This window comes from Aptenodytes forsteri, unplaced genomic scaffold, assembly GCF_000699145.1.
Source record: "Aptenodytes forsteri isolate BGI_AS27 unplaced genomic scaffold, ASM69914v1 Scaffold112, whole genome shotgun sequence".
Classification (NCBI taxonomy): domain Eukaryota; kingdom Metazoa; phylum Chordata; class Aves; order Sphenisciformes; family Spheniscidae; genus Aptenodytes; species Aptenodytes forsteri.
The window spans coordinates 83956-109480 of NW_008794883.1; the positions used below are offsets into that span (position 1 = coordinate 83956).

Below are 25525 nucleotides of genomic sequence, written 5' to 3' on the forward strand. Positions count from 1 at the left end.
TTTCTGATACAGGCCAGGATGCCATTGGCCTTCTTGGCCACCTGGGCACCCTGCCAGCTCATGTTCAGCCGGCTGTCGACCAACATCCCCAAGTCTTCTGACCTTCTGAATGCCAAGATCTTATTTTAATACTTTTCTGTTGGAAATATTGAATATACATCCAGTTGGTGTTTTACTTTCTGATTACAGTTTCCTAATTACTTGCAGTTTTAATAATGTCAATAATTATGTAAGCATGTTTTGTTGATAGTTTTAAAATTATTTACTGAGAGGTCATTAAGAAAAAGAGAAAAATATTCCCATGTTTGCCATTTTCCACTTCTTATGACTTGTTTGTTGTTGGGGTTTTTTTTAATAACTATCTCCTTGTCTTAAAAGAAACAACTTAAGGAATTCTTGGAATTTTTATTGATTTCATTGATACAAAAAAAGATTTAAAGAGTAGAAGTATCTTCATATTTGCTTAGAAATATTTACTATATACCCAGAAGTTCCATGTATTCATGCATTCCCATCTAAGATGTACAAATCTTTTCAACCACACAAAAATTCATGTAAACAAAAGATGAAGTGTGACCAATACAGCCAATCAACCACTATAAAGTGAGCCCAAAGCGAGTGACATGTACCTTTACTGTCATTAATACACACTTAAACCAATCTGATACAAAAGTAAATTATTGTGTTCCTTCTTCCTTAAAAATACAAAAGACACTTATATTTGTCTATCTAGAACAAGTTTTATATTTATCTATCTAGAACAAGTTTCCATTAATATTTAAATACATGTCAAAATTTTACATTTACAAGTTCAAACAATAAAAACATTAGTAGTTTGAAAAATTTAGTGGTAAGATTATATAAATTACCTTTACATTTGAATTGGATTCTGGTTCATTTTTAACTTTAAATAATATATATTCTATTTAAACCCAGCAGTTATGTTTGGAAATTTTATCTGAATTTTTTTTGTGTTTGCTTACATTTTTGCATCTATTTTATATCATCATATTAACAGTCATTTTCGCTTTAGCATTCTTAACAGCAAAATGGAGAAATGAACAGCTATTTCACATCAAGATATCCACTTTTGCAAAATAAATACATTTTCATAAAGGATATTCCATTGCACTATCCTGAAGTTTCAGCAAGTCATCATCCCCTGCCATTTTGTGCATCAGGGCTCATAAAACAGACTTCAGCCTTGAAACTGAGATCTCACTTTACACATTACATAACTGCAACCTTTATTACTGTCAATAGTCCCCACAAAACAGCTGTGGGAGCTGCAGTTCTTTCCCAAGAAGGGGTTGGAACACTTTGACTGGAACCGGTAATTCTCCTTCTGCTTTTTGTAATGGAGGAACTGCACCCCCATCTTTCACCTCCCTCCTCCTCCAAAAGACTTCTGAAAAATCTGATGGTGTTTATTCTAACCAGTTATCTTTGCATAGAACTGATGATGCACTATGTACTCCACTATCAACAACTATAAGTATTATTCTTGTATTTATGCAGTTCTAGAAGAGTTCTTAGAACTTGGGAAAATTGTGGAACCATCACTTTGAGTCATCCAACACTTTCCTAAATATGCTCTTTCACATTACCTATGCACCACTTACATATGGCTGGGGTCTATAGAGGGCACTAGTTACAGCTTCTCCACTGAAGATCAACCTTGGTTAAGATTAAGTAGAATAGAAGGAGTTCCTCCAGTAGTGAGCAACATAACATTTACAATGTGCTTACAACCTTACCACTTTTATAGCATCAACATAACTTCACTGTCAAAGCTGTACTCAGGTGAGACTAGTCTAATAAAAAAAAAGATATTTCAAAATAAATACAAGAGCAAGGAGAGTTAATATGAGTGCACCAAGTAGAAGAAACAAAACACAGGCATATCACAGAACGCAAAACAGAAGAGTACTTTAAGTATTTTCCAGAAAAAAAATGTTACTGTAAGAATGTAATTTCTTTCTAGCAAGTATTTTAATGCATGTGCTCAGAGAATGCACAGGGAAATGTATCTGAAAGAGACAATAACTTTATCACATTACAACTGCAAATAGAGAAATGTGAACTAATAACCAATACCCTCTTAAATTAGAATACAATAGGATGCTGATATCCATCATTGCCTACAATCACCCTCAAGGGAAGCAAAATTGCATGGCACTAACAAAACATTCACTTGTTTTAAAACTTACAGGAGGCTCAAAAAAGTTTCACATGCATTTTACCTCAGAAACAATGTGCTACTTATTCTTCCTAGCAATGATATTTTACATAGCATTCTGGGATCAAAATGTAATTTCAACAATAACATATTTTCTGACGTTCTCCAAGGAAAAATTACTAGTTTCTTCCCTCTAAAAGGATTTAGATGGAATAACATCTGTGTTGAGATTATTGTGAATACGTTAAACTGACAGCAAGTCTCTAAGGGGCACTGCTCATTAATGTTCTGTGCATAGAATTACAACTTGAAATATATTTTTCAATCCATTTTGAATCATTTAAGCAATTCTCATGCAAAGAAACTATTGTGCTGCAATAATATATTTGCAGAGTAGGATATGAAAGCTATTAAAATGTCCTCGACCCCCTGCCTTTCATGCAAAATGAAAAAAGGCGACTCTTTCTGATTTGAAACATGCACTGTATTGAAACAAAAAATACTTTCAAAGACCATGAAGAGTTTGATTTCTATTTATACAATGCAACAAAATTCAAAATTATGTCTTTTTCCTTCATCTTTAAATCATATTGTGCCTAGGTACTCCAGCGTGTACCAGGGGGAGAATTCTGGTAAGTGTTGCACATAGGCATTTACAAGAAATTTTTACACTGAGCAGGCTAGAAGTGGTGGTCATGTTCCATGGTCTTTGAAATTGCAGTAAGGCAGCATTCTGCAAGCTCTCTGCAACTGGAGCTGTGGATTAGTGCTCAGAGACAATGCCTATTAATGAAGAATTTTAATGCAAACATGGCCTCCAATTTGAAAGTGACAAAGCCCTCCACGTCACTAGCAGAAATAATTTTATTTAGAGGGCATGTATACTTATTCCACCAGGTACAATATACAATAAGTGTATCCATCAGGTAGAACGTAAAGTAGCTGCTCATGTAAATCCTTAGTTTGAGCAAAAAGCAATGAATTTGCTCAAAAACAAATGAAATTCCAGGAATTATTGAATGGCATCTAAATTCAATTAAGATTGTTCATGCCTTTCAAGCACAGAAATCTGCGTAAAGCTGTAGCTGTAAGTGCCATTTTATGGAGAGAAAAGAAAATATTTTATTGTTGGGAAAGCAGACACACAACTCACTCTTCAAAAGTCACTGGATAATTACAGCCACAGTGAGATGACAGTTCTAAAATTTGCTACAAAATATAATGGTTCTAACCAGGCCATTGGGTTCCTTTCATAAATGGGAATTCAGGAACTCCAATTAACATATTCTTGATGTGATAGACTTTAGCAGGTTTTTTTCTGGAATGAAGCCAGAGTCTAGAGTGTCAATAGGACTTTGTTTACTTAAATCACAGTAATCATAACAAAGCAGTCTACCACTCAAGCTGCTTACATCTGAAATATTATTTAGAAACATTAGCAAAAGACACTGAAGTTATGTTTACAATCTCCTCTATTAGACTTCCACACTTAATATTGCAAACCATGGGGCAGCAAGCACAGAACTGCCAGTACTAATTAATATTGTTTGGTAAACATTTTCAATGCAAGAGCCTAAGCATAGATACACAAATGGATATATAAACACCTCAGCAAACAGCTTCATTTTCTGAGGTTCTGACATTGCTGACATTGGAGGGGAAGAAGCAAGCTCAGTGTAGCTGAAAGAAAATAATGAAGCTGCTTTTCAAGTTTAGATGCAAAGATAGAAGAGCTTAAAGTGTGAAGTGCAGGCCTTCAGAAACAAAACCAGAAAACATGGACTGGCATACACCACTGTGGGTTTCCTTAGGGACATCAGCATTCTCCTCTCCCTCACTGCTATTATCTCCCATCAGCGCAAAGCATTTGTTCTACTTTTCCAGCCATCAAACAGGCTAGCCAGAGCACTGACAGTTGCCTCTACAGAGCTGCCAGACATCCAGCAAAAGCTGTAGCACAGCAGGAATGTATGGGACTTATTGGTCACATACTAGTTAGCAACACAGCTCTGGGACAATTCCCCAAATCACTAGCATGTGCTGTTCACAGCACATGTATTACATTGTACTGTCTGAACTTCTCAGATAGAAAACAGCGTTTACAAACATCTATCCCAGCAGGACACAATGCAATAGAAGTTGCACAGCCCCCTGTGCTATAGCTGTTCCCATGAAGAAAGAATTACTATCTATAATGCCAATCTCTTCATTAGAAAATGTATTTCTGTTATACCAGAACTTAGAGTTGCTAGTTTTCTGAACACTTGAAACAAACAAGTACACAATTCAAGGCTTTATTTAGTCACAAATGCTTCTCAACTTGGAAGCTTTTAGATCACAAAGGTGAAAAACAGTCATACTTTTTCATTTGCATTGTTGCTTTCCCATTGACTGTGACAGTTACTACAGTTTATGATAAAGTACACTGTTGCAACATGGGATGAGGACAGAGTTTGAGAGTCTCCCAAGCACTTTTATGCTGCTACACACCCGAGTCTACCAAAGCTGAGACAGTCCTTACATGGCTGAGACCTCCCCTAAGTCCAGCCAAGCAGATCAGTTTCTCAGGGACTGTCCTGCCCAACCACAGTATTATGTGCTGTAGTGCCCCAAGCCAGCTCTGCCTACACTTACCTTGCACATACATAAGGCAGTAAAATAGCAACAGTTTTTTTACATCATCCTATACTTCTCGGAGAGGATTCTCACCTTTTTTTTTTTTTGGGGGGGGGGGGGTCCAATCTAAACAACAGAGAGCTCTTCATAAAGAGATCAAGGATTTAGATCTAATTGTGATTCTGTGATGAATAATTTAAAATAATTATTTCTGTTTATGGCCTAAGAACTAACAAGTATAAAACCACTCAAAATACCGTTTACAATAAAAAATAAACTTTTTCTTTAATTTTTCTACCCATTCTCTGATGAAAGGCAGAAGAGACTAGTATCTACTGGCAAGAACATTAAGTGCAATAAAACCTGCACAGTTGATAACATAATGCTGGAATTAGGGACATGATCTAGGTCTGGCCTTGTAACTGAAGCTGAAAATTACAGAATAGCTGGTTTAGAGTACTGTAAAGCATAAGGTATTTTATACCTGCATCTTTAGCACTTGAGCACAAGTATCATCTAGAACCAAATCTCAGCATATTCAGTGGGAATGGAGATGCTCATAAACAGCACTTACAAATACTTACATAAAGCCCAAAAGAAAACAGGTTTGTTCCTTTCAAATAATTTCAAAGATTATCACACAGAAAGCTATTGTGTGCTAATTTGGACACTTTTCTCCATAAACAAGCAATATAAAAAGCCTTAACATTTTCGTATGAGGGTAGACACATGAGATTTCCAGAAACCAAAAATTAACTCAAATCGTGAAGACCATGAATGACATTAACAAAGCCATCATTGCATTATACAAAGTCTTTTGCAGCAGTAGAGGTTTAAGATATCCACCTACCCTGGGTTGTTCATTTCAGCTCACGCATCACCTTTTCCTGTCTCCATTCTGTCTGCTGCCTTGATTGCAGAAGCACAACTGCTTGTGGAGCTGTTCTGTGAAACAGATTAAAATAGTGATCTGACTTTCTCTTTCTGCAGAGTCTATTTAAGTCAGTTTGGTTCCCTGACCTATTTTGCAGAGCAGTACCACCTATATTTGTGTCAACACAACATCCTAAGGCTGTAGCTTTGTAAAAACTCGGACCTAGCATTATCATCCAGCACTGCCCTCCTCCCAACCCTTGTGCATTGCCCCATCATGTGCTGGTGAAAGCATCTGTACAGCTACACAGAAAACTGTATTTGGGTTAAAGCATCTTGTTTTCCACTTGGTTAGTTTTAATCCGTGTCAGTACCCCAGCCTGCATCAGAATATAGCGGCACAAGCACTTTTACTATCTGCTGGGAGAAGGGAATACAGGGTCTGTAGAAAAACCCAAGATTGAAACTACTTCCCCAGTGGTAGAGTGATGCCTTACGCAGGTGAAAGGATATCTGAAATTCAAGATACTAATCTGCAACTCTCAAGTTATATACAGGTTGTAAATTTTTGAAGAACAGTTGTGAGTTCTCAAAGAATGACCACTTGATCAACAGCAGCACTACTGAGCACCTGAATAGTTGGATAATTCCTAATTGGAAGAGGACAGGAAGCATTAGCATTAAGATTTTGGCATTTATGACCATATCCAGGTTAGAATTTACCCATCTTAGAAGATCTGAACATTGCTTGGAAGCACCAAGTATTTAGATTTGATTCTATTTAAACATGTATCTTGAGTGATGTAGCATCTACTTCAGCATTTGTCATGTGATGACAAATGCTGCTGCATGTAGCTACAAGATCCAGACTTTCAGCAAATTACTTTTGAATCTCAATAGACCTCTATCCCTAAGTCATTCAGTATAGTTATTAGCTCATTAAAATCCTATTTTATTTCTTTTCTCATAGTGCAAGTGCAATTCTAATATTGTCCTGTGCTCAGAGGAACCTAGTAAGACCTAAAACTAACTACTCGTTTACCGTATTCCCTCATCTGAAAAATAATTCAGTTAAGTACAAAAAGAGAAAGACTGAACATTATAAAGTCCAATTTTCACAATGTTAGTATAAGAAGTTTCATTCTCTCTTGACAAATGCTACTGCAGTTTAAATCCTGACACATAGTAAACTATGAATTTGATTGTTTTCATTAACAAATTACTTTCTTCACAGAAAGCATCCAGGCTGTAGTAAGAGGGCTCCTGAGATAAATGTGACTAAGCAGCAGGGGTTAATTAAGTAGGACAATGAGTAAGCATTTATGGGTGTGATAGAAGACCCAGCTGATTTAATTGCTAGTCTAATTATCAATTAGAGAATCAAGAAATGGCATGTAAGTGAAATATTCTGTTTGTTGTTAGTTTAATGATTTTTAGAGACCCAGAAGAGCAGTATTAATTGCTATTTCAGGACTACAGAAGGAATCTTTTTTCTCCTCTTACTCAGAGGTTCTTAGTACTTCTAAAACAACTAATAAATGTATATAGTCTTCTCATACTCAAACATTTAAGGCCTTTAGATCCTTTGTTCTATAAAAAAATCAAATAAAAAGCTAGCAATTAAGCATTCAAACACACTACCTATAAACCACTCAGCTTAGGTCAAAACCTTTCTGCATTTATTTTATAATAAGGATAACAACTGTCCAATGGTGTGAAAAAGTCACATTAACTATTTACAGTGTGTTTGCACAACCCAGTTTCCAGACAAAAAGAAAGGGGTCAGGGAACTATTTAAACCCAGAAGGGCAAAGAGCCAGTTGGCTACATTCATTGTTCAAATGTTTTATAAAGCAACTGCAAGAAAATAAAATTACAAAAAAAATTGATCAAGAGCCAAAAATATTAACATATTGGAACACAGTGAACTTTTTACAAGCTGTAAATATTTTTTGGGTTCTCACATATAACCCATAAAGTATGTTGAGGTCTTTCTCAGAACTTCTAATATTAGCACGTAGTTTGTAAAGAACAACATCTACCAAAAAAAGAGATCAGAAAGACACTGTATGTCACAAGACCGATGTTATTTCCCACTACAATTGCCAAAAGGTAATTTTGGTCTATATCAAGAGGACCTAAGGACAGGAGACAGAAGGTTAAAAAACTAGGAAACAGAAGCAAACACCCATCATAGCACATACGGTCTGAGCTTTGGACATGTTAACAAGCTGATTCTTATCAAAATAAAAAACCAGCATCCTTCAACCATTTTTCATGTCCATTACAAACTGCAAGATTTTGGCTGTTGAACAACTCCCTCGTCCAGGTTTAAAATAGACTCTTAACAACTCAGTATCCAGAAAGGTGTCCAACTATTTGTTTTCTGCTAAGGTGAGCCTAGCTAATCAGTAAGTTATAGAGTTTAGACAACACCTCTTCCTCTGAAATATGGCTAACTCCTCAAGCAAGGTAATAGCTTTTCACCAGCTTAATCCAGACTTGTTTTCCTACTGAATAACATTTAAAAAACCAAACACTCAAAGCCACCCCAAAAAATTACTGACAACATACACTTTCCCTGGTTTCCTGAGGGCCCTAAAGAAAACCCAGAATGGGCACTTTCAGCCTTTCACCTGAGAGACACGGTTACGGTATCACTCCAGGAGGGCTACTCGCCAGCGTGGGGGGGAACAGAAGGACAAAGAAGCGAAGGGGCCGCCGCCAGAGAAAACCATCGCCTGAGGGAGCACACGCCTCTCCTTCCCGCCCTTTTGTAACCGCCGCCCGCACGCCCCCCCCCCCAGCCGACGGCCCTGGGCCTCCTCTATTGCTTCTCTCCGGCCGCCTCCTTCCCTTCCCCTCCCGCCCAAAGCAGCCTCCCCCGACACCTCCGCGCTCAGCACCCGCTTTCAGGCGGGCGGAAGCTGAAAGAATTTGTTCATATGTTCACTTCACGTGTGTTTGTAAAGTGTGTGTGCGCTCATTCAGAAGCCTTCCCTCTGCAAAAAGCCCCAGGTTTTTTGTACACCCAAGTGGCACAGCCCTGAGCTGGACAGGCAAAGCAGTGAGTGACCGACCCGAAGCAGCCAGCGCTGCCCATGTACGTGCTCCAGTGTTGCCCTCCATCCCCGCTCTGGGTGTGAGGAATGGGGAGTAGGGCCGGGGCAGAGCGGGGGACAAAGGGTCGTTTCATCTGTCAATAGTAAATGAAAGTATGTATCAAAGGACATTGGTGCTTACTTTTCAAGTTTTTCAAAAAATAAGTCACAGCAAATTTGACCTCCAATTCCTAACATAAACGTAATTTGCAAGGAAGTGCATTCACATGTACTTCCAACCTATGGAAAATATTTCCCCATTACCTCCGAGTCAGACAATTGTTAACTCATATATAAACTTGCTGTTTTGAGGTAAAGGTCTAAAGATTCATGCTAAAGTGCTCTGCTTTGTGATATTAGTAGTTGGGTTTGCATTGTTTTTTTTTTTTAATGAAAACTTTCAAAATCATCTTAAATATTTCTCTGTTTCAGGAAAAAATACATTGAAAGTGAACTAGAAGCTGCAAGAAGATGGTCTCACAAATGGGGATTCTTGAAAACACCTCCTGAGGAGGTAAAATTGAATGGCATATAAGCAACACATGAAATATACTTGTACACAAATTTATCTGATCACAAAATTATGAGAGCACAGAAGACTAGAAAAGTACTGAGTATGCTTTACTAAGCTAGGTTCCGAGGTAACAAATGCACTGCTTTTAAGATGGGTTCAAAGTTTCAGTTTTCCTCTGAATAAAATATGGCAAGTGGTAATTTATATGCTATGCATATTCTGATATATTTCTCTTGAGAAACATGACTCCCAGTAGGGTTAACAAGTACTAGATGCACACTGACAGGAGAATATTTCCCCTTTGTCTATCCATATGGTAGTTTAAAAATGAAGGGGAAAAGGTTCTAGCTAATTAAATTTTCAGTGGGGGAATTTACAACAAACGAAAATATTTGGAGAGATGTGATGTTTAGATATTAGAATATAGTAGCACATAATGTTACATTTGGAATCACAGTATTTCATTGCTAAAGAACAGGATTGATGCAGCCCCTGAATAGTTATAAATGTACTTTCCATGGGGCTAGAAGTACTTAATCTGTTCTAGGATTTTTTGAAAATTCCTGTAGGCATCCAAGTTAGGCACCTTTGAAAGCTTTGGTCCTCTGGGCTTCAACATCTATCCTTGATAACTGTGGTCTGTCACACATACCACCTTTGCACAGTACTAATAGATCTACAGCTGAAAAGTTGACAAACTATCCATTGTTACTGTTGGTGAACATGTGTATTTAGCATTTCTTAATCTTTGTTTTGTGGTCATATAAGATGTATACAAGATATATTTCTAGCCCTTTTTGGACTAGTGGTGTAGTTAAGAGAGTTGGAATCACTCAGCAATATTTAGCCTTTCATGTGAAATTCAGAATTACATCACTTTCTGAAACCAAAAAGTACATTACAATAATTTCCAAAGCACTACAATAAGTAGTCCTGTTTTAGATGGAAAGAACAGGGAGTTCAGATGCAACGATGAGGGGAATGGTATAGAGATCAGATATTACAGCATATTTCAAAAGATAAAGAGTCCAATTTTTAATGTTGATGTTTTGGTTTTAGTTGATTGAAGATGAAAAGAAAGAAAATACAAAGCCCAAGATACAGCTTCCAGAACATCTGCAGGTTCGACCTGTGACACCTGTGGAAAAATACATTAAGGTTAGAAGATGAGATTTTAAAATTGCAATACAGCAATATCTGTCTTAAGAAACCACACAAGCTCTAAAAATCAGTTGTCTTGTAGAGGTGGGCCTTTAATTAAAGGTCAAAGTAAATTGTATTTGCAACCCGAGCAATGCTTTAAAAGCATTCATTTAAGACAAGGAATTGCCCTTTGGATATGGTTGTTAGTTCACAGAGCTTTCACTGTACATAATCATCTTTCTGTAAAGCACCTCCCCCATGCACTCCTCTGTGACATCTAGTAACAGAACAGTCAGCTGTACAGCTTAGTACAGAAGAGTGCTCACAGAGCCATTTATGACTGCTGACCATTCATTGCTCAAATATGCACATACATGTCTTACTTCAAGGCTTATCATAACCTTAACTCTCAGTTTTAACTATTGGTTAAGAAGCAGTCATTTTTCTAGCTTTATTTAAGACAGTCCTCTTTTTGGCAGAGACAATGCCACTGTCCTCTTTAGTGGCACAAATTAGATTAGCAAGAAGAAGCCAGTTCTACCGAGCCAATTCATAACTATTTGATTTTATATTATATGATTTATATTCACATATTCAGAGTCTAAAAGTTGTCAAACAGCTGGAAATGAGAATGGAATGTGACTGATGGTTTGATTTATAAATATACAGTGTCAGAATCACCAATGAACAGGATAACTATACAGGCAGCTAAATCAGTGACATTGGGAGAGGAACATATTCATAAAAGGGGAAGCAGAACATGCTAACAAAAAGGAAGGTTAGTCCACTTACAGAAGATTAAGGAAACAAAAGAGATTGGAAATTCCTACTTGCTGAACTAGCTTGCTTTCAAAGGATTCCAAGGGTGGCGAGATAAGGTGAGGAAGTAGTAAAAGCTTTTACTGAGATTAAATTGAAACAAAAATTAAGAGCTAGTGCTTAGTGTGGCAGAGAAATGAAATGGCAGCATTTCTGCCATTAGTGCTACTTGTTCTTCAGTTTTGTCTCAAGCCTCCAATTTCAGTCAAGTTTACCTCTGCTTCAGTACAGTGAGGGTGTATGTGTGTTAACAAATCACGCAGAGAGTTATCAGCTGCTAAAGTAGCATGCATAGCCTGGTGCATACAGAACAGGAATCATAGTTTCAATTTCACCTCAGAATCTTTATTTGCTAAGGAAGATAAGGGTTAGCTGTGATTTAGGTCACCCTTTACATATTCAGGGTGAAGTTTCTTAAGTCCTTATTCAGAACTATGTGTCTTTCCACACATTTACCTTCATGGTAACAGTCACCATATATGTTCTTCTCTCTAGGTTAGATTAATAATTGCTTCTTCATAGTCCCTTCCCCCAGATAATAAGTGGGACATAATTTCCTTCATTATCCTGCTCAGTGGGTGGCACTTTTGGCCATAAAAATTATCTTTTCAGAGGAACTGCTCCACCTAAATATCATAAACATTTTCTAATCTTGGCCAAAGAACAAAGTGAAGCAACTCTGGCAAGAGAACTGAAACATTGTTCTCTTGCTGTGTATTTCTCTGCTAAGTCCCCAGATGCTAAAATGATGTAACGTGCCCAATTGAGATGATTCAGCCAAAGTAAGCACAGCAGTCAGTGAACAGAGGCTGTTGGCTTTTGTTTGGTTTCCTTTTTAGCTAGATTAGTTGCAGATTAACTTGATGCTTACCCATCTTTTAAAGTAGAAAGAAGGTGGAACAAATAAGTAGTTCATGATGCAAAAGCCAGCTTGGTCAGTAATATCTTTAGCATTTGGCCACAAAACTATTATTCCGTAGCTGCATTGCTACCAAATACATTATAGCAAGTATAAAATGCTATTTCTCCTCTTTAAAGAAGTTAACTAGTTTTAAATATTATTATGATTATGATTATTATTATTATTATTCTGTAAGGAAAAAAGCTAAAGCTGAAGATAAAATTCTTCTCCTAATAACGTAAAGCCCTTAGAAAGGTATTGAGCAAAACTTAAAAAAAAAAAAAGCATGCTAACATACACTACTAAACAATAACTTTGCTTTTTGATTTCCTGTTATACATACCAATTTAGGCACTAAAAGATTTTTTTTTTAGAAGGGTGGAAATATTCTGTAAGGAAAAAAGCTAAAGCTGAAGATAAAATTCTTCTCCTAATAACGTAAAGCCCTTAGAAAGGTATTGAGCAAAACTTAAAAAAAAAAAAAGCATGCTAACATACACTACTAAACAATAACTTTGCTTTTTGATTTCCTGTTATACATACCAATTTAGGCACTAAAAGATTTTTTTTTTAGAAGGGTGGAAAAAGAAAATTAGTTACTTCATTTTACTTCTCTCTTTCCCTGTGCCTTGCTATAGAATGGGACCTATATTATTCTAATGACTTTTTAAATTATAAACTATTCTTTATTATAAATCAAACTTGCATGCAACTGGGCTATCTTTCAAAGTTCTTATTTCCTTCCATTAATGTCAGTGTGTGTTCAGGATATTAATTCATCAGATTGCATTTAAAACCACTATTTTTGATAAGTTCTCATTTCCATCCACACTAGAGCACAAAAGAGGATGTTGCATGACAGAAATTACAGTCAAAAACCTTTTAATCATTGAATTCTATATGTTACTTTTATTCTAGGTGATTCCATCTCCTCCAGTACCTAAGACTACCCAGGGATTTATTGGCTGGAGAGCAGCTGTTCCAGGGTTGGAACTTGAACGTGATTTTCAAATCCAAAGCTGCAAAGGTACCTTTTTTAAGGATTTGAAGTGGCCATGTGAGCCCTCTGACTGACACTAAGAAATAACAGTTAGGCACATAGATCCATCTGCACCCCTAAGTTAACATTCTATAGTGGACTGTTGGACTGTTAAACATTTATGCTTTAAAAATCATTTATGTAAACATCCACAATCATTTTGGTAAAGTGCAAACATTTTAATGTAGCATTTTACTTGTTACTGATTTTTTGAAATCTATGGCATCTAAGCTGTTAACACTGTTTCAGGTTTACTTAGAAGTAACAATGAATAAACTCATATAAAGATCACAGAGCAGGTACTACTTTTATTAGCATTAGTAAGACTATGATTTTAAAATATTTATTCGAAGTCTTTAAAAAACGTATTTTGTAATGACAGAGCAAAGTTTTATAATTGTTTCTCCATGAAAGCCTCCATTCAGACTCAGTTTCACAGCAGCGTTTTCAAACATAAATACAGACTGCCATGTTCCTGACAATCCTACCCCGCTGCTCATTCCCAATTCATCACTTACCAGTATTGAAATCTGTGTTTAGAATTAGTTTTCAATCAGCACTCTGAACTGGCTCACTATTGAGCTGCTCAAGCACCCGTGCTAGCACAAAAACATCTCTTTTGTACAGAAAGGGGCTGAGAAGAGACAGAGAAGAGTAGCAGGCATGACTTAAATTGGCTCAAGCTGCCATGGAACTGCATCCTGACATTTGGAAAGAAGCTTTCCTCGTTAAAACAACAAAACACAACACAACAAACAAACAAAAAACACCTGCAGAAAAGATAATTATCAGGCTTCATCATAGTGTGTCCACTGCAGCTTAAAAAACCCAGGCAAATCATAAGTATAGTTAAGTCTTAATTGTTAAATGCATTGTCTTTTGTGTTGTGCGTACTTTACAGGTAGTTTGTGTAGTTACACACATAAGTAACTGAGTAGTTCCCAGTGCAGCTGCTTGATTGGTATAAATAAAGCATACAAGGGCCATTTAGCAAAATGAAGTCACTTTCAAAAATAAGTTTTGGAACCAAACCATTTTTTTTTCAATGAGTTGATCAGAATGCAAATGTGTTACAAAGTATTTATGTTGCTTCAGTTTTGTTTATACCAATATTTATACCAACCAGGACTGGTGAAAGACTAGGAAACAGTAGGGGATTGCGCTGGGAGTTACTGGTGTAGCTACCTCAGTGCTATGGAGTTCAGTCTTGCACTTCATTACCTACCTGAAGATTTGCTAGGACTTTTGGAAACTCAGAAGGAGACTCATTTAGTTGTAGCAACTATTTGCAGGATATAGTTCTAGTTGGCTAACGTGTTTAAACCAGAAGATTGTTTAAACAAACAACAACCTCCAAGAAATCAACACATGCAGCTCCATATAACTCCTTATGAAAGAGGAAAGGCTTTCCTCTTTAATCCTGCTGCAAGATCTCCTTTGTATTCTGCAGCTATCAATACCTACTTCTTGAGTCAGCAGTAAGTCCTTGGCTTTCATAGCAGTAGGTCAGCAGCTAGTGTTTGTTCTTTCCTTCTTCCCAAGAAATGACTCACAATGATCAACATCCCACCTATTTTTTTTACATCTAATTCCAAATGCCCACAAAATAATAATATTTTACTTTTTCCATATTCTTTACAAATAAGGGAGAAGTGACTCATATCCTTTGGAAAGATTACCCAAGAATGAGAATACATAGCAGAAGTAACTTCAGACACATTACTTAAAAACCAGAATAAAGAATAACTTGGAGTCAGACTCTGGAAATTTAAGCTAAATTGCAGTTTAGCTACTAACTATAACATGTATGAACTGTTCTTTGAACAAGCAAGGTAATTGTAAGAACAATATTTTAAATCAGTGTGCTTTCTTGTCATTGCTAGGTTTGTATCTCTATTTTAATCACGTGGTTCTCCAGTTTATTTTAAGGTCATGTATAGATGCTCTTATTCTTGTTTGATTTATATAAACAGGTATAGTAAAGATTAATATGTAATTTAGTAGCAACAAAATTACATGAATTCAGGCCAAATGAAAGGGGAGCTTCAAGACCACTGTTTTTTAAAAAATGTTGTATTAAAGAACCAAAGCTGGCACCTAATATCCAGTAGATGTTTGTATGAAGTGAAATCCAAATCCATATGAGTCATGGTTTGATTTTGAAAACCAAAATAAACTCTTTGTCCAGCGTCTACAGTTGGACATTTCTGAATCTTATTCCCAATGTCTAAATATTAACTCTGTACTAACAGGTTTTTTATTTATGCTTTCCATCATTTAAGGTACCTTTACTTCAGGAGATACTTTGATATAGCCTAATTTGGGATGTGTAAGGAGTATTGTCTAAAATTTGAACTAATTCCTCTAGCATAAATCTGTCAGTTGTTAATTGATCCATGTATTTGGGGTTTTGGTGTTCAAGAATATGTGAAACTATAAACGTATTTCTTTTCCCAACACTTTCAGTTTGACCCTTTATACCTGAAAAAATTGTGCAGCAGTTGTGGATTTGCAGCTGACAAAGGACTGCCCAGTCAACTGCCCCAATTGTGAATCCAAAAGGCCGATACAGAATTATTAAATCGCCTTGTAATGTTTCAAACCTGGCATTTAATTTGCAGAAATTAACCTATTTATTGGAGCCAAGTTGGGCACATAAATGTCACTGCACACCGTAAAATATCACACCATCTCCAAGGTCAGGACAGTGTTAGTAAACTAAGTGCACATGCTGGGGAAATGCTTCAAAGCAAAATTAAATCACTTCAAAAATGCAGCAGAAGTCAAGACAATTTTAATTCTGTATAAAAGTCTTAGACCTGTGCTTCTGTGCAAGTCAGAACAGAATGGGATGTTTCTAAACTTATATAAAAAGTTAAGCAGTTTATTTTTAACCAAAGTTTGAAAACAAGGTGCAAGTGTATTTAGATGTCTTCTATGCTTCAATCTAAATTTCATTTGGTGTAGTCTTTCGAAAAACTTTTGGTGGTCTAAGGTTCATGTTAGCAAAGTGGCATGCATATCATGAAGCCATCTTGTCTTTTGACTTGTTTTCAGATAAACTAGTTCTTTGGTAACAGGCTCATTTTAAAAGGAATTATGGATGATGCTTTCAGAATTGCATATGCAAAAATTTTACTGTATTTGATACACAGTCACCACAGCAAGACATGAAAATAAGTCAGCCATACATCTACTGCCATCATGGATGTATGCCTGCATATACTTTCCTGGGTATGTGATGAAATAATAGCAGAGGCTTAAATGACAGTTGTATTTAAGTTGAAGAACTATGAAATCAGAATTATCTTTCTCACAAGCACTTGCTTTATAAACAACAAAATTGGGTGACAAAAACCTGGTGTGTTTTCCTTCACAATGTGTTCTTTTCTGTGCTGTTAGAACTGGCATAGAACTGGCACTTGCTATTTATAATTTCATTAAGAGATTTTACAGGGAGCTCAGAGTTGAAAGATTATTATTTATTTAAAATGCATTTTTCATCAGAGAATAAAGATTTTTTATTAAATGATAGTGTAATGGTGATTCTGAATAAGTAGCAGTACTCAAATTGCAGTCACCATACAAGTGTTGCTGTACATTTTGAAAGAAGCAAAATGAAAAGCAACCACAGCATGTGCATAGCCAATTGATCTAGCTACTGTAAAAGGTGGCCACTTAGAGAATAAATTTAATCACTATTCTGCATGAGACATTTCTACAAAGTTACATGCTGTGACTATCCTAATGGATACCCACTGCAGTCCTAAGTTTGTGCAAAAATGACTGTCTCCAGTTCCTGCTGTTGGCTACTCTGTGAGCCTGAATTAACTTTAATTCTGAGATCGTTTGCCTTACAAAACAGAGGAGGTAAATTATTTTTTTTCTTTTCAGAGACTTAAGGCTCCCCATTCACACACATAATTACCCTCTTTAGTGAAGGATTCTTTGTGGTTTCTTCCACATTCTACAAAATACCAAAGCGACAAACGCTAGTCTAACATAGTCACTGGCAACCAGACCAGAAATCTCGACTCCCATGTGAAGCCCAGCCCAGGTCACTTCTTGCATTAGGTTCCTAAATGTGTTGTATTTAGTTCCCCTTGAAACTGTGTCAGTGTAGCAAGACAGATAAGACCCACTCACAGACTATTAACTTCTTCCTCACTCCTGTGGTTTTCACATAGCATGTCAAGCCATTTCATAGGACCGTAGTGTAATATGTACTGGAAAATGATACCATTGTGCTGTGAAACTGATCACATTGCCAGTGAACAAAACATTGCCCCTTCAGTCTGCTCTATCATACATGGAAAAGACCAGCAGTATTGAGAAATAAATTCAAAACAAAACCAGAAACTTTGTGAAAAAACACAAATCTGATTCATGTTGCACCAGTGAAACAAAACACTGGAAAGGGTCATTATTTTTGTCAGATTAATTTTGACCTTAGTGTTTCAGGCTGCTCACACGTCTCGAGACTTGCTCTGTTACACGGAGAACAGGTCAAAGAGATTAAAAGCATGCTCTTTCCTGTGTGCCTCAGTGGTGGATTTATTTCCATAAGGATTTCCAACCGGACATTCTCTGATACAACCTGAAGAGTACCACAGGGCAGCTTTTCATCTCAGGGCAGAAAGATGTAGTGTTGCCACCTTTGAAGTAAGACACACTTATCAGACTGAGCACGGGGTTTTACAGGCTCTAACAGAGTATGAAATGTCCAAAAACATCCCAGGATGGTGGTAAGCACTGGACAACTAGCACAAGGCTTGCAGAGAAAGTGGAGGTTGTGTTCAGGAAGGGTGTTCTGAAGCATCTGCATTTTCCTCTGCACCATCCACAAACTGCCATGGCTTCAGATGGCCACCACGCAACGCTGTAGCTTAGGGACAGTATGTCAGCATTTAGGGAGGCAGTTCACCAGATGTGCAGAGAAGAAGGATAAGATGGGGTCAGACCATCTGATAAGTATAAAAGTAAACATAGCAAGTTAATTTAATTCCTTATCATTAAGCAAATGCAGCTGTATTTACTATAACATGCAAAATTCTGGCTGAACACGAGGCAACATATTCTTCAGAACAACATCACTTCAAAAGGTTGTAAAGCAGGTTAGCAGTAAGCATCATTATGTCTGATCCCCAGTGTAAGATTTTTCCAGCCTTTAATGCTTTAGTTATTCTTAAATCAGTACATTGATCTCAAAAGTAACATTACACAGCCTTAGCAAACCTTCTAAAAGTACAAAAATTTCACTGTGTGTTTAGCAACAGCACAGGAAATTATAGATCAAAGTCTGGTTGTTACTTCTTGGTGCTTTTTTTTTTCTTTTTTAAGAGACGAGAGCATATGAAAAATCTGAGCTTAGAATAAGCACACTTCCTACTCTTTGGAAATGCATAATAGAGGTTACATTTTGTGGAAGAGATGTGCTAGGTACATTATAGTACAATACATTAAAATATCTTTTTTAGAGAGTATCTTGGAGGATAATTACCTGTCATATCTTTTATATAATTTATTACTCCTGACTTGTGTCAGTAACAAAAAGCTCAGGATTTTACGGATAGCTAAGAAAAAGGCAATCATGTTTCACACAAAAGTGGTGCGTTTCTTTTTTCATATCAGTAAATATTAAGTTCTTAATTTCCTGGAAACAAACTAAGAAAACTCTGTTCAAGTTTTTGCTTCATTTCTCCACAATTTAAAATGATCCATAATAAATAAATAAATTTCAAATACTAGGTTTCCTTTTAAAAATAATCAGCATAAAGATATCACATGGTACAGGTGTAAGCTGATGCTGCCAGAGGCAGAGGGCTAAAATGGAAGGTCGTTTGAAATTCCTTCCAGTCCTACTTTCCTATGTCTCTGTAAGACCCAGAAGATAGCAGCATCCCACGGTTCCTTACATGCTCCTCAGGCATTTTCAGTGTTGCACTACACACTGTATTGAAGCATATCTAAAGCCCTATGGCACCCAAACCTTTGAATACTTGGATGCCTATCCAAACTTTAGATCAGACACAGGCAAACACTACGTTTACCCAACTGAAGCTGCTAAGGCTTGCTCTGAATTCACTCTAAGTCAAAGGATCTTAACTCTATTGCCATTCAGTGGCCATTGTGCACTTATTGCAATAATGAGGCAAGCTACTGTTTTAGGGATTTTCAAGTTTGCATTTATTAATTAATTTAATTGTTTTGGAATGGAGAGAAGGGATTACATCAGTAAACCTGGAGTCCAGGAAATGAATGATAATAATGAAGATCCAGTCTTGCCATTTTTATTGTGAGGCAGCTCACCAGGTCTCTATTCCAAGCTTTACTGTTTCTTTATCATGGGATAACCTTATGCATCCTGTTTTAAGTGAGGTGCAGTTACATAGCTATGTTGAAATCTGGTAGAATTTTGAAGTGATTAGTCAGTACAATGTGGTTTTATTAATGTAAATTACACCTTATGGTCTCAGGTTGCATATGTTGCCCAAGTTTGACTCAACTTTGAATTTGGCCCTTCCCCTCGTATTTTCCCCCTCTGTGCTTTACCTCCTTCACTAAAGAAGCTGTGATTGAAATAAACCTGAGAACTTCAAAGCACAAAAATAGATGCAACCATGAAGAAATAAATAGGAGAGAAAGAATCCTCATTCCTCCCCCCAGTCCTTTTCAGTTAGGTTGCTCTGCTGACACCAGCTTCACTGGGTGCAATTGACTGAAGGATCAGGCCTTGCAGGTACCAGATTGAGATTAAACGTGGCTGGGCAGGACTCTTGTTAAGCGATGTTTTTAACAGCTCCGGTAACAGCATTATTTAGAGTTCTAATGTAGGGAGTGTAGAAGTAGCCATTTTCTCTCTCTGCTTGTTTGATAAAGGCTCTTTATTCGATCTATTTTTCTGAGTCTGCTTTCCAGAAAGATCACTGTTGTAGAGAACAGCCTTGCACCAAAACAAGACATGGCAGCCTTCACCCCCACACACCCTGCGCTTCTGTCTCTTGCTTTTTCCGAACGATGCCTCCAGGCTGCCGTGTGACACCCAGCTAATCTGTCCTGCTGAGAGCACCACACAGCCCTGTGCTCCAGCCTGACCTAAACCTGACAATGCCTTCTCACTTCTTGCAGGCTGAAAACAGCCCCCCCCTTCTCCTCCTGAAGTGAGAGACGGTTAATGCTTTTATTCCTCACCGGAGAGCAAGATGAACCCAGCTATGCTAGTGAATCTCCTTTGCTTGCTGACATGCGTCAGACACAACATTCTCATCCTTAAAAGCTGGAGCAAAAACAAAAAAAAACCAAGAGCCCAAAAAACCCCAGTGAGCTACAGTCCCTGTCTGGAAAAATTAAGCAGCCATTATGCTGTTATTGCCAGAGCACAGTCATGCCCTTTGTTTAAATGAAAGCTGTAGTAATTTCTTGTGCGCCCCATCATGTGCATTACAGCTTCCATCTTAGCATTGTACTTGCTTAATGAACAAAAGCCACATATTTATAGTCTCATAGTAGAAGCCAAGATACAGCTGGCAGGCTGGAGAGAAAGCGGGGAGGGACGTTGTTTATTGGTTCACTTGGGCAGAGCGGTGTTGTCCCCCACTTCATTTCCTTCCTGGCTGTAGTCACAGGCAAAGTTGGGAGCTCTCTGTGGCAACACATCCTTAGGGGCAACAAAACAGCCCTTCTTGCTTAAGCGCAAGTCCTGAGAAGTCAGGCTGGCTGTGCTGCTTCTATCACAGGAAAAATGAGGGTGTATGAGCAGTGGTGCTGCTGGGCCAGGGACTGGGAGGAGGGAGAGCTCTGACACCCCCTGCTCTTTCCCTGGAGCGCAGAGCACTAGGAGATGGGTCCTGAATCTTTCAGGTAGGAAAATTCACTTTAGCCTACACGTCTGGGGAGTCTTGAGCCAGCTCTGACCAGGGCACAGTGCCAGGGTAAAGGGAGCACATTGCAGTACAAACTAGACAATAACTTGGCTCTCAAGGAGCGCTATTGATGTTTTTGTTCTCCTGGAAGCTGTCCCCTTAACAATTTGAGTTACTTACATGCAAATGAGAAAAGTTTCACCAGCTCTCACCATAGTTTTGACCAAAACAGGTTTTTCACCCTGTTTGCTTGTCCTTCTATTTGTTTAATGTAGGAGTGCTGAGAAGATAAGCATTTTAATGGAATAGTCGCTAGCAATGGACAGCTCGAGACTAACTTCTTCACCTTGGGTCAGTGCTATTTAACTTGAGAGGGAACGATCTTCATACTCAGCAAATCACAATTAAAATGTCCCTCATGCATTTGTGCAGTATTTTACACTTAAAGGACTCAAGAAGGAGAAAGGATTGCCTAAATCTGCTTTTAATTCTCCTTTCATTTGCACTGTTGGAGTCATTGCTAATCAGTCATTAACTGTCAATAGTGACGCATTACCAGGCTGGTTCTGCTCATACTGTTTTCTGCTGGGGAGCCAGACTCTCTACTGCTGTGTGCACCTATCAGCTTACTGGTTCTGCTGGAGTTAACAAGCTGTTGAGGTTTTGGGGAACACGGAAGACACCAAATTACATAAAAGCTGCAATTATTTGGAATGTATTTTATATTCATTTCATGCGTGCATTTGGCAGTGTTGCTATAGTTGTTTTGGAGCTGAATAACACACATGCAGATAGTAGTCATGGATGTGATAAAAGCATCCAAATATAAGAAAGGGTCTTCAAACCTAGTGAGCCAAATCTCTTTCTGTTTTGAAGAAGGGCTTTGTACTGATGATTTTCACATTTTTTAATGTGAAAAAGTAGATAAATACACACTGTTGCCTTGTAAGCCTATGCCTACTGAATGGTCCCCATAAGGCCAGGTGACAGCCAGTTTGTAGAGTTTGTCCTATATCTCAGGTTCCAAAAGGTTGTTTTGTTCATCTAGTCTCACCTAAACCCCGTGGGTTTTGGATACCTGACATAAAATACATCAGACCGACTACCTGGCAGCGCTGGACTAGATTGTGAACCTCCCCAGGTCTGTTGCTTCTAAGAAACAGTTCTGAATTTAGACTTCAGCTGACTCCCAGATCCTCTAATCAAGTCGCCACTTGTCCAAAATGCAGAGAATAGATTTACAGCCATATTTAATCACAAATGCTCCTTAAATTAAGCCTAGACAACAGCTGACCCAGGGCCTGCAGAGCCAGAATAGCATAAAAGCATAGGAAGCCAGTAAGATTAGAGTGCAGGGCAGGATATGCTACTTTAGGAAAGGCTCACAAATGGGTGAAATAAAGAGTTAGAAAATAAGTTCTTTGTAAGACATCATAAAATATTAAAGCTTATAAGACTGTAGTTCCACCTCAGGTCTCTCACAACACTAATAAAACAAGCAAGCTTCACTTTCTCTCCTGATGACTACAGACTTCTCTATAAAATTACAGCTTTATTATGCATAATTCAATTTCATCAACTGCTTTTCTTTATTGTCCCTTCTAATTATGCACACATATACTTGTCATTTATTAGAATATATAAATCATGCCCAAAGAACTGCACAGAAGTACATATACACTTCCTGTGTAAGGAGAATGGAAAAATCAGGCCAATCAGGAATTTATTTACTCCCCTGTCCCATTCTGGATTTGGAGGTGTTTGCACAGATTCAGAAACCACCTCTGAATTCTGTCTGAATCTCTCTTTGATTGTTACAAGGGCATTAATTAGCTGTATTCCATAATGTATCACAACAACTTTAAGTGGTTTTTATTTCTGAAAAACAAGGCCAGATGCACAAAAGTTTTTGTGCTTCTAACAGCCTACTGATGACAACACAGTAACTCAATTTGTTGCTTGATTCTGGCTCAGAGACACTAAGGTCAGTGATTCTGATATTTCAAACGGATTAATTTTAAACTTCTCTGATCATGATTCAGGACTTTAAATGATACACTACAGCATCCTTGCCTTCTCCACAAAGCTACAGAGGGAGCTTGGGCAATAAGGTCCTCTCTTTAGACTTCAAAAGTAGTTGTCTGAAATTAGTCAGTGTGGATGACCCCTGCAAGGCAAGACGCCCGGGCTGTACAGGAAGACAGCATATTGAACTTGTTCCTCCGGAGCCCCCATTTACTGTGCCGACCACTCACCCTTCCCTTCAAGAACATCTGCATATAACAAAACTAAGCAAAAAACTTCACGTTTTTTTCAGGACATATCAAATTACCAATGGAATATAATTAATCTCATCTGTACTTTGTATCTGCAAGGTGTTGAGATAGCACATAGTCCAGAGGCATTTGCATACAGTGAAGAATGTAATGCCTGCAACTCACTCTCTCCTCTCCCAGAGGAGAGAGTCTTGACAGGCCACTGTAATGGATGGTTTCTTTGTTTGTGGTATTGATTTATTAATTTGTTACATGCTAATCATTAATCAGCATCTGGTGCGCAGACAATACAAGAGGTCAGACAATCAGCCATGCAGTTTATTACCCACTGGCCTGCCATCTCTTCTCCAGAACTCACAGAGGAGCTCGAATTTGTTAAAACACCAAACAGGCAGATGAATTGAACTTCAAGCCCAGGAGGGGGATGTTTCATAAACTAAATGCCAACACTGTTTTGCACTCCTTGGGTTGAGCCCAGCCCTGAAAGCACTCCTAACTACATAAGGGAGAGCTTGCCTCATGTCCCTAAGGTCAGAATTTGGCTAAACATATGCAGAACATGTTTGGCTCATTACACATGTGCATATTAAATCTATATTCAGCAAGGGAACAGAAGGACAATATATGGTAAAGATACTGGAATTGGACTTCAAAGATCAGGATGCAATTCCACAGACTCCCAGGGTGACTTTGGCCACAACAGTCACTCTTCCCCTGCTTCAGTCCCCATCTGTAAAAAGCAAAATAACCATCCCTCATTTTTACTTCATCCATCTTTGCAATTTAGACTCAGAGTTCTTTGTAGCAGTGTCTCTTTCTCAAAATACATCCAGCTCCCAGCACACAATGTCCTCCTCAGAACAGCCTTATGGAAATGTTTCAAAAAAAAAAAAAACCACCCTTATAAAATATCCACTGATGAGATAAGACCACCAGCACAACAATGCAGTGAACAGCTGTAATCTGTGGGAGGATTATTTCTCTTTGCCATAAATGCCATCTATTTTTCAAGACACAAGTTATTCCCTTTCATAGAACAGTGAACTCAATATCTGCAGACAACTTGCCTTCCAACCAGTACATTTTTCAAAAGCTCCCAGTAGTTTGTGACATTAAATAGATGTCACATCTTAACGACAAATATTAGTACTAGCCTGCTTGATTAACATAATTTGTTTCTTCGTTGGATATTTTATTCCAGATGAGCTGCTTTTCATCCATATTTTCTACGGGAAAAAATATGCATTCTGACGTGCAATGCTAATGTGCCCTCTGCAATGACCTCTTATCTCTAACTTTTCATTCTCACCTCTCATTTTCTTCAGTGCATGAAATGAGCTCTAGCAGCAGCTATTGGTCAAGAGTCTCATACATTGGATACCTGCCAAGGCTTTTGGGGTGTTTAGCACAGACAAAGGGTCTATTCCTATGACACACACATTTAAATTTAGCACTAAACTGGTGGAAAAAAAGAGAAAAATATGTGAAATGTCACTTTCTGACAAGCAGAAAATTAGAATCCATTCCCCTGAGAATTAAATGGACTTTTCTGCTTCCAGTCACTAACTATGACAAGGTTAACATTTTTCAGTCTAATGACTAAGGACATTAAGTGTGCATGTGAATAAGAAATAAAATGACTAGAGGGTATTAGCTAAGTGTGTGACAACAGCCCAAACTGACAACAGAACTCCAAGGATGCAGATTCTAACTAACACTAACCATTTGCCATGGAGAATCAATGGGTAACAGTAACATGGGGTACAAGTACATGGAGGTCATCTTTCTTTCATTATTATTATTACAACAACATAAGCAATCACAGGAAGATGTACGTCTCTGGGTGGGGGTAGACCACATCTCAAAGCGCATCCAGCATGCTTCCAATATCCTAGGCAGGGACACTGAACTGGGCAGCATGTTAATCAGAGGCCACGAAAGCCTGAAAAGACTCAGAAAAGGAAAAATTCGAAGTGCATCTCTTATTTCCCCAAGGATTCTTTCACAACTCCCCATTCATGGCTCAATTCTGATATGACATAAGCGTTAGTGTCCTGGTTTCGGCTGGGATAGAGTTAATTTCCTTCCTAGTAGCTGGTACAGCGCTGTGTTTTGGATTTAGGATGAGAACAATGTTGATAACACACCGATGTTTTAGTTGTTGCTGAGCAGTGCTTACACTAGTCAAGGACTTTTCAGCTT

General features: G+C 37.8%; 1 protein-coding gene across 1 annotated transcript; it reads left to right on the forward strand.

Moving 5' to 3' along the window:
- Positions 1-9201: 9201 nt before the first annotated feature.
- Positions 9202-13220, forward strand: CUNH20orf85 (chromosome unknown C20orf85 homolog; the record flags this gene model as incomplete). Its single annotated transcript, XM_009274746.1, has 3 exons — positions 9202-9283; positions 10343-10441; positions 13065-13220. Coding segments are annotated over 3 exons (337 nt in total), but the record flags the coding sequence as incomplete, so codon positions are not given.
- Between the last annotated feature and the right edge of the window lie 12305 nt (positions 13221-25525).